The sequence below is a fragment of the Manacus vitellinus genome, unplaced genomic scaffold (genome assembly GCF_001715985.3).
Source record: "Manacus vitellinus isolate BGI_N305 unplaced genomic scaffold, ASM171598v3 scaffold_6_pilon, whole genome shotgun sequence".
Taxonomy (NCBI): Eukaryota; Metazoa; Chordata; class Aves; order Passeriformes; family Pipridae; genus Manacus; species Manacus vitellinus.
In genome coordinates this window covers 28539513-28556515 of record NW_021940750.1, presented here as the reverse complement: position 1 = coordinate 28556515, position 17003 = coordinate 28539513, and the positions used below count along the sequence as shown (strand labels likewise).

Genomic DNA, 17003 nt, shown 5'->3' with positions numbered 1-17003 from the left:
CCTGTAGATTTTGAGTACAGCTTAATAGTAATGGTGTTGAAACTGTATAGTGTAAAATATCCTTTTTTTTTTTTTTAATTTAGGAATGTAGCAATGACTTGAGTTCTTCCTGACCCTCAAGGAAACATGAGTCTTGACTTGAAAAGAGGAATAATAAGCTTTAGTAAGGCTATAACATCAAGATACAAATTTTCAGGATAGCCACCTTTAATCCTTCTGACAAACCTCAGTGTTCACTCTATAGGAGCTATCTGAGGAAGAGTCTACAGGTAGTAGTTTCTCATCTCCTTATTACAAGAATGTGTTCCATAGTTGCCTCAATAGAATGAAGATGGGTTTGGTTAGCTGCTATTCTTCTTAAGTAAAACTATACAGAAAAAGGCGTTTGAAAAATGAAGGGAATAAGTTTTTGAATACACTTGTCCTGAAAAGAGGTAGTAACAAAGTTAATCATAACTTCAGGTCCAGAAACAGAGGAGCAGGTTTAGAGCTTGTCTGGGCTTTCCTTAATGCTGCTGCCAGAGTCCAGGTGCAGGATCTATTCCTTAGAGGAAATCTCCATGTCAGTGGACACAGGCACTAGTGACATGTAAGGAGGTTTTATTTTCCTCGTAGCTGTGATTAGGTCTTTCCTATTGTAGAATGTGAACATTTTGGTAAGCAAAATAACCAAGGACCTTCCCAGTTTTATGGAAACAGTATCATTTACTTTGCTGCTTAACCATCTCCACTTATCCGACTTACACTATTTTTTCAACGTTACTTTTTATGTATATTTTACTGGAAGTCTTATGCTTATTTTTGAATTGAAGTAATTTTCTTCTGTTAACTTGAAAATTTCCTGTAGTTTTAAGTTCCTGTCCAGCTCTCTGAAGTCACTGGGAAGACATCCACTTGGGCTCTGTAGCTTGTATGTGTTCGAACTTAACACAAAAGTCCTTCAGACATAAGTGTAAATTCCAGATGTCAAGCAAAAGGTGAGAAACATTGATGTGCAAAGGCAGCCTCTGCTATTCTGCTTCTTTCAGGCTCTTAAATAAAGTGTGGCACATTGACCAGCTGCCTACTTCTGAGATAACCCACCTACTGCAGTGAATATCCAGCTGCTTATTTTCTTCTGCCACATGGGCAAAATTTAGAGGGGCGGAACACAGTCAGTCTTCGTTAGGGCTTTTATTGGTATCTACGATGCTTCAGCTGACTGTGTAAGACAGACATTGAGGTGCTGGAGTGTGTCCAGAGAAGGGCAACAGGGCTGGTAAAGGGTCTGGAGCACAAGTTTTACAGGGAGCAGCTGAGGGGCATTTAGCCTGGAGAAAAGGAGGCTAAGGGAGGACCTCATTGCTCTCTACAACTTCCTGAAGAGGTTGTAGCCAGGTGGGAGGTCAGTCTCTCCTGTCAAATAAGAAGAGACAGGAATACTAAAGGAAATGGCCTTGAGTTGTGCAAGAGGAAGCTTAGATTGGATCTTAGCAAAGATTTCTTTACGGAAAACGGTCAGGCATTGGAACAGGCTGCTTAGGGAAGTGGTGGAATCACCATCCCTGGAAACGTTCAGAAGGCATGTGGATGTGGCACTTGGGGATGTGGTAGTGCTGGTTTAATGGTTGGACTCAATGATCTTAGAGGTCTTTTCCAACCCAAATAACTCTCTGATTCTATGATGATTCTATTTCAGGTGTGCACTCTGCAGACAGCAGGACCTGGGTTAACTCCCGCCATTTCTTTGCTGTCAGTGGAGCCACATCAGTAGCTGCAGGGCACTATTTGGTTTTCCTGCCCTTAGATCATCCTTTCAAAATGAGGTGAGCTGAATGAGGAAGAGGCCCATTCCTCCCCAACCTGGGGCTGGCACTCAGCTGATGACATGGATCCCACATGGGATCCCATATGGTACCCTGAAGCCGGAAATGTTCTTCCAGGGAAAATGGTGGAACAAGAAGAGGAGATTTCATCAGGCTACAGAATGGCCAGGGAATCACAAGTTATTGCAGAGTCACTCTCATCTTTTGCCAAAGTGAGGATGATCCCCTCTACTGCCACTTGAACTGAAGCAGGGGAGTACAAACTCTACAGCTGTTCCAGCATTTGCAATAAACTGGGGCTAAGTTGTGGACTTACCTAACTGAAGCACTGAGTTCCACAGGGGGACAGCAGGATCACCAGATCAGTCCTCAATTATATATTCCTTTAAAAAAGCAGGTTTTACTGAAGTAGTTGAATGGCTCTTTGGCATCAGTTTTAGGGTAAGGTTTTTAACTTTACTTAGTTTCTTATTTATACAGCAGTGTAGAGAGAGGAGCAGTGCTATGGTTGTATGCATTGCCTGTCTCACAACTACCATCATTAGCAAAAAAGGGGCAGTGAACACAGATCTTGCTGAGCATAGGCACCTACTTCCATGTTTTTATACTTCAGCCACTTAAATCAGTAATTTTTGCTGTTGTGTATTCATTCTCCAGTCACCTGACTTTAGACAAGACCCAGGTGTCTGAACAAAACCCTCCCTGAATCCAGTAGAGCCTCAGCAGCTTGATAGTTAGGATTATTGAGTCATAGAATGGCTTGGAATGAAAGGGATCTTAAAGATCACCTAGTTCCACCCTATCCCACAATGGTCAGGGACACCTTCCATTAGAACAGGTTACTCAAAGCTCCATCCAGACTGGCCTTCAACAATTTCGGGGACTGGACATCCACAGCTTCTCTGCCTGTTTTAAGATCTACCCTATTCTCACACAATTATAGCAATTAATACCATTTTGCAGCACCAATTTTAAGTTAAGAAATTATTGCTTTCGGGGTGATTCTAGCTAGAATAGCAGGGCATTATGTTCCTGCCAGCAACACTCATCACCTTTTTCCCAGCTTTACATAGTAGATATGCTCCAGGCAAAAGAGATCTCATTATACAAACAAGCATGGCATAGGCAGCTGTACTCCCTGTCTGGCCAACTGGCTGCTGTGCAGGGCTGTGCCAGCAAAAACCTCGCTTAAAACAAGGGCAGAAGTTCCTGGGACACTGCCTCAACAATGGTGTTGAAATTGCCAGTGGTGGAGATGGGAAGTGAACTATGGACGATTTAGGAACCATTTTTTTCTGGACCTTTGCTGGGCTTTAAAAAGTTGGCCTTTCTGTGGAATCTGTGAATCAGAAGGGTTCCTGTGTGGAGCATTGAGCACTGCCTACCATGGAAGGCTGAATTCCCAAAGAATGCCACTCTCCTCAGCAGGTACAGCAAGGCAGAGGAGAAGGGCAGGTCAGACCTTCCCCATCCACCTTGCAGGGCTGAATCAAACACACATCCTTATGCATGCACATTGCAAGGGAACTCCTTATTTTACTTAGAGTTGCAAGCTGCTGAATTACTGTAAATAATCATACAGCAACCTCTGTAGAAGGTTTCTTGCAAAGTAATGTTGGTGTATTGGCAGGTTAGCTAAGGTGAAGGGTTACTTAATGCAGCATCTAAATAAATGCAGCAGAGCCTTGTGGCATATGGGCTGTAGGAACTAAACTAGATGTGAGTACATAGTCTATGCTAGATATAAAGCAGCTGCTTTTTGTATAGGATATGGTGCGTGGATGTGTGTCAGGAAATCCAAGAAACTGCAGTGGTTGAGGCAAGGAGTGATGGGGGACCTGCATAAACACCTGAAATCTATCAACAAATAGAGAAAGTTGTAGACTGGAAATATTTTGGAAGAAATGCCAAGATTCAGAGACATTTCAAATATACAGACGAAAGGGAACAGACCTGGGCAATCCAGCACATAAATCAGCTCCCCAGAAAGGGGTGAGCAGCATGAGGGAGGGCTGGGCAGTGGTGGAAACAGGCAGAACCAGAGTTTGCATATTCCGACATCAAATTTTAGGGTGGCAGTGGGACTTGAGGAAGGGACAGGGAAGAAGAGACCAACTGAAGCAGAACCTTGCAATAAGCAGAGATTGACCTTGGTCACTGGGTACTGCAGAAATCACTTAGCAGTTTTTGCCACTTCCAACAAACTTTAAGCTTCAAGTATCCCTGAACTTAGTCCTCTGATGTCTAAAACAAATCCTGAAGAGTTTGTGACTCAACTGTGAGAGCTCCGTGTCTTAACTGCAGTAGTGAAAGCTGTGCCTTGCATCTAAAGCAAGTTTGTGGTGAGAAGAGCTGTGATCTGTTTGCTGTGCCAACAGTAAAGGTACAGTTTCTGAACCAGCCACACCACAGGCAGCAGGCATGGTAGAGTCATGTTTTGTAGGTGGGAAACTGGTTTTGCTGTTAGAGGTAGGACTGTAGTTGTGGCCTTCTGACATCACTCAGCTTAAAATCCTCTCCTGTTTTTCATCTTGTCATGATTGCTTACACTTCCTCAACCCCAGGTTGGAGCTACATTTCCTCATCACCACATTGGCATGATCTTCTGGCTTTTTTGAAAAAACATCTCTGCCCTGAGTCTTCACCAGGATATGTCTCAAACTGAAGAGAAGCAGGTTAGATTAGTTCTCTGGTTGCAGTCTAATAGGCAGGAGTAAGCCCATTGGTTGTGATTTTCAGAGGACACTTTTAAGCTTTTGACTGATTTCCTTGTAAAGCTAAATCTAACCTAATGTTAAGAAGTTGATTCCTTGCCGTGATCAAAGAGGTTCTGAAAAGGTCCTTGATGAGATGAGGCTGAAGAGATTTGAGGCTGATATGAGGGCACAGGGGACTACTTTGGCACTTATGGCAAATATGAGGAAGCAGATGAAGCTGCGATTGGAGTCAACTGAGGAGCACAAACATTTTTCAATGGTGTAGGTAAAAGCAATCTTTGACAGCCAAGTTCTGACCCAGTCAATGGCCTAGCAAAAATCCCTGCATCTGCCTGATTTTTTCCAATATTGCATTATTTTTGTACAATTTCACCTAGTTGCCCACCACAGAGGTATCTAGCCAGTGGGCTCCCATTTTCTTGGAAACACAGCTGGGGTTATCTTTGGGGAATCTGGGCAATGCAGTTTGTGGATACTGGAGAGAGGGCCTTCAAGCCTTCAGCTCAACTCCCTCAGCAGCTGCACCACAGGGAGGTTCATCAGTTTTTGTGACCCACTGCCTGAGGGTGGGAGCTGAAGGCTGCAGGCTGGCCCTGGGTCAGGACTGCTCACCAGTGATGGTTAGGTCAGAAATGCTCCGAATTGTGCTGTGTTCTGCCACAGCTGCCTGTGCACCTCCCTCACCTGCAACTGTGATTATGCCTTTTATACGATGCTCCTGAGACTTTGGTATAAGTTTTTCTGCTCCCCGTCCCCAACCATCTCTCTCGACTGTCAGTGTTTATAATGGCTGTGCACAATTCCTCTCCTCCCCTAACCCTCACTCCACCCTAGAGGCAGCTGTATTTCCACAGTGGATGAAGCAATTCCTGTATGTATGATTTTAAAGTGCTTTGGGACCCTTTGGGAGAGAAGGTGCAATTGTACAAGAACAAGATATTATTAAAACAGGAATCTGTGTAATAGGTGATAAATTTTGATACTGTATGTTTAATATAATATGACGGTTGTAAATCCAGTGAATTACCATAGGTATTTGCTGTGCAGTGTGTTTATGAATTGTTTGGGCAGGTGTTTTTCAAGTCCCAGTTTTTCACACAAAATATGAATTATAGGACAGTTTAATAATATTCCTTACTAGACTCCAATATGCTACAATTAACTACAGAAATATTATCACTTGGTGGCTGAGCTTGGTTGCTGATTAAGTTCATGTATAAGAAGGTAAATGAAAAAAGCAGCAGAGAGAAAAGAGACCTGCACAAGTTAACTTTTAGATCTCCCTTTGATCTCTTACAAGCAAATATCTTTTAAAGCTGCAGAAATCAATATTTTTGGTATTGTTCAACTGTATTTTACATGTGCTTCCACATAGCTTAGAAGCAGCCTATTTTGATTGCAATAATGAAATAGTTCTCTAAAAGTTTATATTCAATAGTTACACTATTTATATTTATTGATGTGAAGGGATATCTGTACTGCACATGTTATTTGAGTGAAACCTTGTTGTATAGCTTTTAAATCAGATCCAAAATAATGTAATTCAGGATTACATACGGTCGGAATTTCTTATTTTTATTTTTTACTGACTTCCATATAAAAAAGACTTATAAAAAAAATTTTCCTGTCTATGAAGAAAAGAGAAGTGCTGTATTTCATTCTTCCATCTGCTTTTGTACTATAAGCTAAATCTCTACCTGAGCTGATATTACACCAAGCAGCACAGTAGTAAACTATTGAGAGGTAGGGCTGAGGAGAGCTTTAAACTTAGAGACTGAAGAACATCTTCTCCATCATGATAGGATTTTGTGAGTGTAAACCAGATTGTCATTAGTTTTATGAAAACCTTTTGCTGGTGTTCTTTGAAGTGTAGAGTCCTTTACTTGCCAAGTAGGTGTTTGCAGCTCTGGAGGAGTTGACATGACTTACACACTTCTGTAACCATTGCTGGCACCTTCCAGATGAGTAAAGCTCATGGCCAGGTCTTGGAGGTGCGGTGGTCCCACTGCTCCAGCTGATGTCCAGAGCGGCCGAGGGTCCTGGTCATCACCGCACGCCTCTCCAAGTCCTGTCCCACCATGGCTCATGCCTTTCTGAGCACCCAGGAGCTCAGCACCACTAGATCAGGCCCATCATTGTGTGTCACTGGATCTCACTAGCACGACACTAGAGGCTGGTAGCTGGGATGGAGTCTTACTTAAATATTTTCTTTCCCCTTGACTGGCATAAGGAAGGCGCCTGCAGCCCTCCCCCCTCCCCACACCGTGCCTCCTGTATGTGTAAAAGCTGCCCTTGGCCCCAGATGATATGTTTGCATTTCATAATTAATGCTGAACTCGACTTGAGGCAGATACGAAAGGACGATTTTTTAAACAGATGTTGCAGGTCACTTGTAAGTTATTTGTCAAATAAGTTTCAGAGCGCAAGCCGCTGCTTTTGCCATTGTAACCAAAGGCGTATTCTGTTCAGCAGCAGTAATTACAAAGCCAGGGCAACGCAGGGAAAATTCATCTTATTTAAAAGTGTTTTAGTGTCACCAAACAGCTTGCTATGCTATTAGGCAAGTTTTTCTAGACACATTCAAGTTGAGGATTTTAATTTGTTTGAAGTATTCTCTAAAACAGAATTATGTTGGAGTTTACATAAAATGAGAGAATGACATGAAAAGTTTTAACTTAAGCAGCAAAATATAAAGGCTAATCTTATTTAAAAGTAATATGTGTATCTTGATTGAGTGCCCAGATACACTCAACTGGGACATTTTAGTGGAATCGGTTCTAAGCTGTTACACTGAGTTATACAGAGTAGATTTTCCTGAGCTCACATTGCCAGACCTGAAATACTCTTGTGGCTGCATTTAATAAAGAAACGAAAGTCTTGGGTAAGGGGATATGATTTTTTATGACAGAAGGAATGCAAATAACTTTTAGTCTCATTGCCTAGACTGGGTTTGGTCTGATTTGATGGAGTTTAATAATGACTTATAACCTGTGCTGACAATGTGCAGACCCGCACAACGTCATTTAACTCATTTATTCTGCTTGCTGTAAAAACAAAGAGATGGCAAATAAATATATGGAAAGTTCATTGTTTGTCAGAGGGCCCAAGCCAAAAGTTTTCAGTGACCTTTTAAAATATAGTCCCAGGCTAGTACTAAAATGTCTGTCACTCAGCGCACACACTTGCACAATTTGGCCTTTTAACCCGTGCATCTTGTTTTTCTCTCTTTCAACTGGTTGTATGAATTTCAAATCAGCTGCAGCTATTTAAGTTTTTGCATTGGAGGATTACTGTAAATTGCAGTCTGACAATTACAATGTACAGCGCACAGGAGAGTTATTAATGGATAGGCCTACTGATGGCCTTTCAGCGCTGACGAGGGCCTGGTGTTCCTCACCCGTAATTAGATCCAGTGGTTGGGGTCTGCATGGATGAGGCAGAGAAGGGGGTCGGCCGGGGAGCGCTGCTTTATCAGAGGAAGATATCAATTGATCAGAGATAGTTACTATCGGCAACGTCTAAATCTCTAATTCACCTTCTTCTTAATGACTTGTATTGGCTTAAGAAGCTAAGTCATTTGACAGCACGGAGCTCGGCTGACAAAGCCGCGCAGGTGGTTTTAATAGAGGATTTCTGTTGCTTGAGATTTCACTAAAGACGGAGCAACAGTTCAACAGACACAACAGAGGCCAGTAAAAACCTCGGTCTGCTGCTCTGCTCTCTGAGGGTACCAGTGGGGCTCGGGCTGCAGCGAACCGCCACTCCCATTTACACGGCACTTTTTCCCTTTGCAAACCCAAACAAGGGCTCTCTCTGAGGTTTCAGTATTTATTTTAAGGAATGAATCTTATGTGGGTATAAATTATATTTGACAAATCAAAACCCTTTGGGGGGGGGGATTTGTTTATTTTTTTTATTGCCTTACAAAAAACATTTTCTAGAACATAATGTTCCTGAAAAATTAAATACGCTTTTAGGACAGAGTCCAGTGCCCAGGAAGAACCAGTAAGCTTTGTAAAATCTGAAGACAATGGTCTTTTACCACTGAAAAACCCAGAAAATCAACAGACTGCAAACCAGGAGCTTAGATTAGATGTGGCTTCATGAACCAAAATGTCAGCTTTTTAATGAAGTAACCCAAGAAACAATGGTTTTGTGCTTAGATTATCACAGTGTAAATCCAGTAAGAGATGGGCACCTAACTCCTCAAGGCACTGCTGATCCAGCCCTGATGTTTTCTAGAAGGATTACAACCACCTGCCGGGAAGTTTTCCATGTAATAAAGCTGGTAGCCAAACTGATATTCACAGTATGTCCCAGAGACTTTTTATTATTATTATTATTATTATTCAGATGATGTATACCCCTGGGAAATATAGGTTTGAGTCTGTTAAGGCTTTTTGGGGGGGGGTGAACATTTGTGTAAAATCTTGTTCCAATCTCTTAACACATATTGAAGTAAAATCTAATTGAGTAGATCACTGGCGTAGGCAGAACTTTCTGTTGTTGTTCTTGAGGGAGAGCTCAACAGAAAAGCAGGTCTGTGAGACCTTGCATTGCAGCCTTGAGTGGAAACATATTTATCAGCAAAAAGCATGCTATTTTAAGCTGTTCTGGAACTAGTAAAACGGAGAGACCTTTCTTCTGGATTCACTAACAGGTTCATGACCTCAGTCCCAATACCACTTCTGGATTCATGTCACAGTTTCTACTTGTGAGCACTAACTCGCCATTTGTACTTCCAATGAACTTGCAACCCAGCTTTGTAAGCTATAGCTTTGCAGCTCCTAGGTCAGGGACCACTGGCCTGAAATGTTAAGAATAAACACATTGTGCACCTGTAGCGTGCTGTTATCTCTAGATCTTGAAGTGTGTTTGAAACTTGCTAATTATAGTTTATCAAGCTCTGAGTGTTATCCCTGTCAGAGGAGAAAACAAAGCCAGAGGGAAATAAGTAACTCTTCCAAAAGCAATAAATTGTTAAATGGCTTGCTAAGTAATTTGCTTAGACAGGGATATGGAATAAACTACAGTATGGACTGAAATCCTGATCCTTTGATACTGATGGTGAGAGTCACAGAATCACAGAATCATTTAGTTTGAAAAGACCTCCAAGATCATCAAGTTCAATCTTTGACCAATCACCACCTTGTCAACTAGACCATAGCACTAAGAGCCATGTCCAGTCATTTCTCAAACACTTCCAGGGATGGTGACTCCACCACATCCCTGGGCAGCCTGTGCCAATTCTTGGCAACCCTTTCAGTGAACGAATTCTTCCTGATGTCCAACCTGAACCTCCCGTGGTGCAGTTTGAGGCTATATCCTCTCATCCTGTCACTAGTTGCCTGGGAGAAGAGATCGATCCCCACCTGGCTACAACCTCCTTTCAGACAGTTGTAGAGAGCAATAAGATTTCCCCTGAGCTTTTTTTTCTCCAGACTAGACAACCCCTACTCCTTCAGACACTCTTCATAGCACTTATTCTCTAGACCCTTCCCCAGCTTTGTTGCCCTTTTCTAGGCTTGCTCCAGCATCTCAGTGTCTTTCTTGTAGCAAGGGGCCCAAAACTGAACAGAGGTCTCAAGGTGTGGCCTCACCAGTGCTGAGTATAGGGGGACAATCACTGGGCACACTATTTCTGATACAAACCAGGATGCCATTGGCCACCTTGGCCACCTGGGCACACTGCTGGCTCATGTTCACCTCCTGTCAAGCAGCACCCCCAGGTCCTTTTTCACTGGGCAGCTTTCCAGCCACTCTGCCCCCAGCCTGTAGCGTTGCATGGGGTTGTTGTGAATGAATGCAGGACTTGGCAATTGGTCTTGTTGAACTTCATACCTTTGGCCTCGGCCCACTGATCCAGCAGTCCCGTTGGCTTCAGTATAATCAGAAGCATGTGCATTTTGCTTTATGTGAGGGCAGTGCACAGAAGCCCAAGTCACAGATAATTATCATGTAATTATAAACTTTTGTCATTAAAATGAGAACTGTCATTTTGAAGCTGACTGAGATAGCTAGCTGGGGTGTCAGTGTCATCATGGATTTAATGGGGATGTATCAGCAGAAAGCTAACTGAAGAATGGTGTTGAGGTGGAGGGCTTATTCTCTGTACAATGAAGCAAAACAAAAGCACGGTCATAGCAATCATCTTCAACCCAAAATGTGCCTATTCTGCCATGGACAATGAGGGATGTCCAAAAAGTGCTTTTTGGAACAGATGTGTAGGTCAGCAGTTTGTTATAAAAAATGGTTTTATTTTAAAACTGCATGTGCTTATGCCCTTAGACTTCTGCTTTTTGTCTTTGGAGTTACATTGTGAAGGGAAGGTTTCCTCACTTATTTTCAGAGTAATCTGCACAGTGAAAAACTGCTACTGTCATCTTTGGGTGCTAAAATTTAGTCACAAACTAGTAGTGATGGTGAGGGGAATAAGCAACGTGGTTATTCAAGATCTCAGCGTGTCACAGAAAGGTGTTTTCCTCATATTGTGTGTCTTGTAAGAGCTGCTAGGTACTGGTGTTGGGGCAGGCCTGAGTCTCCACCATTCTGTCTGCAACTACATGCCAAATAGACAAAAGTTAAACTTCTCACTGAGGAAGAATTTGACACTAAGAATCAAGCACAATCTTTTCTCTTGCTGTAAGTCTGTCTTTTTTATTATTTAATTTTCTTTTAACTATGGGTTAGAATATTTCAATTTATCTTGTTTTGCCTATTTTGAAGGACTTGCTGAAGGAACCGTTTTGGATGCAAAGAGCAAACCTCGATCACTCAGCCCTCAAAGGTGACAGTTTTGGCGTGTTTGGAGGGTTTGAAACAGGAGGGTCACATTCTTTGCTCGTGTTAAAAGGAGAACCTCGTCTGAGTCAGTCAAGCTCAGTTCATTTACACAGAGAAGATAGGGCCCAACAGTTTGCTCTGTAATGGTTTCCATAAGAGACATCTCGACTCAGTCCCTGTAATAGTGTCTGTGATGTGAATAATTGTCAATCTGGTAGCAATTTTAAGCAAGCCTGTTAGCACCGTGGTCTGATCAGCTGAATTTTGCAGAGAGATGTTGCTGAACCAATCTGTTGCTCACAGTCACATAGCTCTGGCAGTTCATCTCTTCCTACAGGGCAGAATAACATGGGAGCTGCTGATATTAGGTAACTCTCCTCCCTTTTGCTGGCCAATCACGATTGTGCCCCACTATGTAATATTTCAATTCAAACATGCTTATTCAGTTCAATAGCTTTGAAGGAAGTTGCTTTCCTGCTTAACGCCCATTAGCTAATGACATTGGGGTAAACTGGTCAAAAGAGGGTACATAACTGGTGACCTTATTCTACCAGGGTGCCAATGAACCAAGAACAAAATATGATTTTGTTTGTGCATTGAAACGTGTGTCTATACCTCATGCTTCTTCCCCAAGCAAAAAGGTTTACTAATTCAATCTTTAGTACACATCTATATATATACACACACTACATGTGTGTGTACATGACTTGCTTATCTGTGAGTTGCATGTCAAGCCATCTGATGACAAAACAGAGAAAACCACCAGCTCTCCAGCTTCTGAAGTGAAGCTCTGCTGCAAAAAGCATTATAATGAATAACTGACTTCTGTCTTAGTGGTGCCTTCATCTTTTTATTCCTTTTAAAAATAAAGTCTGGTTTGACTGTTTTGCTATACTGTTAACAGACGGACACACTCAAAACGTTGGCAGTTATGTTCAAGACTGGATTAATATAGGTTTGTTATTTTACTAGCATATCCAAAGGCAAATAATCCTACTGGACTCCACCCTTCAGCTGTGAAGCAGGTTGTAAATCAGTCCCTTTTTTTTGTTGTTTTAAAAGTAGTTTAGGAGCTTTAAAATGGAATTTAACATTATTACATTCTGCTTGAATATTGTACAATTTCTAACTATTTCTTCTTTTTCATATCCACTTTCCTGCCACTCAGAAGCTTCTAAAGAAAACAGTGCAGTCACTGCTAATGCCAAGGTGTAGCAGAAGTGCTTATACTGTTCTTAATGACTGTTCTCCCCAAAGTATTTAGTTGCCATAATTTTTAGCTTGCTAGGAAAACCCAACATTTACAGAGGGAAAGAATAAAGGCCAGGTTTTCAGACTTTGTCTTTAAAGCTTGAATGGGTAAATTTGTCCTTGCATCTTTACCTAGGAAAGCTCCAGTAGGTGCACAGCCAACAGTCCTTGTCCCTATGCTGTCCTCCTTAATGTATCACTATGGAAAAAATATTCCGCATCTGAAAATATGGAAGGAAATGGCTACTGGGTGAGGACCCAGCAGTTCTGATGCTAGCACACATTCAGGCACATCCGTCAGGCACTCCATGACCTGTGAAAATTATATCCTAAAATATCCCTGGTTTTGTGTTTCTATTTTGAAATTGTGGTCTCTGGGTTTATTCTATTTCCTTGAAGTCAGAGCAATGTAATCTGAATGCTGAAGGAAACTTTTGTTTGAGCTGATCTTCTTAGATTCTTGACTGATTCTAAAAATAGGGCCTTCCTATCCGTTAAGATAAGACTGAAACGCTGGTGACATTAAGCACAGCTATAATAGCTTTGGTGTTCTGGTCTGCAAAAAAATGTCCATCCTGTCTAGCGGGGCCATTGTGTTTGTCTGGTCTCTCAGACCTGGGTGAGAGGCTCCAGTCTATGAAATGTCACCTCCCACCATGTCCTAGCAGCTACTGTCCCCAGAGGTAGAGGCCCAGTGAACACACAACGTTTCAGAACTCTTGTGATAAAGTTTGTGTACTCTGGAAAGCAAACCTGCTTCTCCCTCACCTCGTCCACTTCTGATTTCATGTCCCTAAACCCCCTTATACTGCTTGTTTTCATTTTCTTTGCAAGGCTCCCTTATCTGGCCTCCTGCTGGATCTCACATTCCCCTTCACATCCTGCCCCTGTGCCGGGAAGGGCACATGGGATCAACACAGCCTGTGTTGGGAGCGCTTGGCCTCACTGACAGACCAGCATCTGTGCACAGCATGCTGTGCAAACCCAAGGCTGCTGGCTGTGTCAGAAGCATGTTTAGAGTTTCCCAAATGTAAGGACTAAGAGGTGAAAAAATTATGATTTTTAAGTCCCTGTAATCTAACCACTGTGTCGATTGACATCCAACCTTGCTTTGCTGCCCTCAAAACAGTGTATTCCCACCCCTGCCACCTCAGCAGCAGTGTTTGCAGCCTGCACAGCGATCGAGGCAAGGGAAATATTTTCATCACAGCCTGTCCTTGGGTATTTTACTGTTTTAAGCTCACATTAGCTTTAAGCTGGATCAGGTTCCTCATCTGACCTACTCCATAACTTTGGGAGCACTGGCATCAACAGGAGGGAGAAGGCAGGGCTACTGGAGGTGGGGGAAGCACAGGCTGACACCAGTCTCCCCTGCCTCTGGTTGCGAGCTGTTGTGAGACCACCAGCTGTGTGTTCCTAACCTGCCTCTCTTGTCACACAGCCATGGGAGCATCACTAGGACCAGCTCCTGACCTGGTGCTCAGGTTACTTACTGAGCCATTGTGTCTGTATATGGCCCCATGGCCACAAAAAACACATTGGAAATGGATGACAATGGGTGGGTGAGGGAGAGAGCTGGGAATGATTGACAGTGGGTCAAAGTAGGTGTGGTGTGAAGCCGAACCTGTTCGAGGGCACGGATCAAAGCACCAGCTCATCGTGTTCATGTCAGACACAAACAAGTGTTTAGCAATTTACTTTGGGGGTCGGATAGAAGTACTTTACTCAATACTTCTGCAAGTATCAGTCTGTGTGCTGAGGCTCTCTCCCCACTCACCACCTTCCCCACCCACTACGCACACAATAACACGCACACAATGCCTTCTTTGTTTGTGTGGAAGAATGCTCCATGGGGAGCTGCACATCCCAGAATGCAGCTCTGTTTGTGTCTAGAGATGTGATGGATCACTGTGGGGAACCTTAAATCTCTACAGTGCTCAGATCTCTATCAAAAACAAGGGCAACTGGAGTAGCTCCATTTAATGTAAACTACATGAATAGCTGGATTCCTTACCACCTTGTCAATGCCACCCCCAACTGCCAAGGCCTGAGAGCCCCTGAGTCTACTGAAACGAAAAGGAGGTGAGGATTTTCTTTGACTTGGATGCAGGTATTTTAAAGGGAACATGGGAAATAATTAACACATAATTAACCTGTGGAACTTTCTGCCAGGAAGTATTACTGAGGCCAACCACTCTGCAGGGTTAGGAATTTATATGAATAATAAGAGGTCCAAAGTGGAAAAGGTATCAACCTTCAAAGTAGGGAGGACATCATTAACCAAAATGAGCTAAGGAGATGGTTTTCTTATGAATAAATTATTTCCCAGTGGTCTGTTATGGGATGTCTTGTACCTTCCTGTGAAGCCTCTGGGAATAGCTACTGAAGAAGACAGTAGAGTACTGGTCTGATCCACTCTGTGAAGCATGTTTCCTATTAAATATACAAAATTGCAGATGTACTCTAGAGCTAATAGAGCAGCACCCACTCTGGTTCCTACTGTGCTCCAGAAAATAACTGCTTGTTCAAACAATGTAAAAAAAAATATATCTTATTTGATCCTAGATCTGTCACTCTTATAGATCACCATTATTTGAATGGTTCATTGTCACTTCATCTCACTGGAAAGTTGTTTACTAGAAATGAAAAAATATATATGGAGGAAGCCATTCTGTTTAGGGAGTGAACTACATAGAAATGTCAGAACAGACAAGATTGAACGGCCATCCTGCCCAGGATGGACCTTTGCAGTGGTCTGTAGGTGCCTGAGGAAAGGACATAAGCAATGGAGTAAGTGAAGTTGTCCTTCTTGGTAAATGATCTGATTGTGGCACTTCATATCTTGTGGACTCCTGGAGCTTGAGGTTACATTCCTACCACATATTTTTGTTTTGTACCCTGTTCCCAAGGCTGTAGATTTGACTTCCTTTTCTCCTTTACCTTGCAGGAGATCGAAGCTTTTGCTATCTACTTCCTCTGTAGCATTTGTGATTTTGCACATTTCTACTCTATTTCCTCATCTTAGCCACCCCAATACACTTTTGTAATTTCTTTTCACTCAAAGTACTTTTTCCTCTGATTCCTTCCATGTATGAAAGTTCAAAACATCCTTGTCTTTTACTGCCCTCCATGGACTTTTCTCCAATATTCTTGTTACCTTTCCCTTTTGAATTCTGACGCATCCTGCTAAAGACTGGGTAGCCAAAACAGCATCAGGGATTCACGATGTAGGGACACTGTGCATTTACTCACTGGAAAATGAGCACTGTGATTGTGTTCCTCTGACCCCTGGATCACATTTCTCTTTAGACTGCTGTGAAACCCAGAGCTGACACTTTCAGAGGACAACCCAGAATGAGACCCAGTTCTATTTTCTAAGTAGTTTTTGAGTCTGCTCAAGGAGAACAACTCCAGGAACAACTCCTTGTGGGTATTTTCTTTAGTGGGGAAATGAAAAATGTTTTTTCTAGATTTTTCACAAGAATGAAACTATATTGAATCAGACCAGAAATGTATCTTGCCCACAGCCCTGACTCTCTGACAGTGGCTTGTGGAGGCTTAGGGAAAGAACCAGGTGTTATACTGTGATATTTTCTGTACATATTTTCCATACATATTTTCCATATTATACCAGCCTGTGGCTTGGGAACTTCTTGGCCAGAAGTTGCATTTGTTTTGGTTCTCACAGTCCTTGGGGGACATTTTCTCTGTTCACATTCACAACGATTTTTTAATACCTTTTATTTTAGCCATTTATTAATCTGCAAGAGGAACTCATCTTTATCCTTGAAGACCCTTGGTCTAAGGAAAAGTGGGTAAGAATTTTGGTTTCTGACCTTTTTTTGAAACTCCAGACTCATTCATCTGACAGCCATAATAGCCATTGGCTATTATAAAAAATATCTTTTAATATACTTTGAATATTAATGGAAAAGCATATTTTTCCATTTTTCTATATCCATATATTCCATTGTCCATACCCTTTTCCATTTGTCTATCCGCATGTAGAAACCCAAGGGGACTGCAGTTCATGAAAGGTCTCCAACCTAGCTTGAAACTAGCAGCCTCAGAGCACTTGGAGGCGATGGAGAGGTGCACAGATCTCCGTAGGTTATTCAGCCTTCTGCTGCCATGACTGCGTCGTTATCAGTGCCCAGCAAGCCAGACGAAAGCTACTCTGCTGTCTGCTCAAGTCGCAGTCATGCCTCCAGGTTGCAGCATAGACACCCCCTCTGTCTGAGAGTGTTACACTACATGAGTTCTTCCAGTTATAATAAATTTGCAGTGAAATATTAAACACTGGCATATACATTTTTTTTGGCAAAAAGAAGCAAAAGTTGGAATTTAAAACTGTAATGCAACAAGTGAGCATGCAGATTTATGGACTTAACAAACACATACAACTTTTGAGACATGCCTAGCAGACATCATGCTTTTAAAATGTCAC

At 42.3% G+C, this 17003-nt stretch overlaps 1 protein-coding gene across 1 annotated transcript in view; it reads left to right on the top strand.

Annotated features, from left to right (window-relative positions):
- The window catches only part of DICER1 (dicer 1, ribonuclease III), an 81725-nt gene extending 64989 nt beyond the window's left edge, over positions 1-16736 (top strand). The window contains exons 30-31 of the mRNA XM_029964102.1: positions 16306-16371; positions 16565-16736. Of these exons, the coding sequence (XP_029819962.1) occupies positions 16306-16371; positions 16565-16691 (193 nt within the window). The 3' untranslated portion in view covers positions 16692-16736. The remainder of the gene's footprint in view (positions 1-16305; positions 16372-16564) is intronic.
- Positions 16737-17003: the final 267 nt, after the last annotated feature.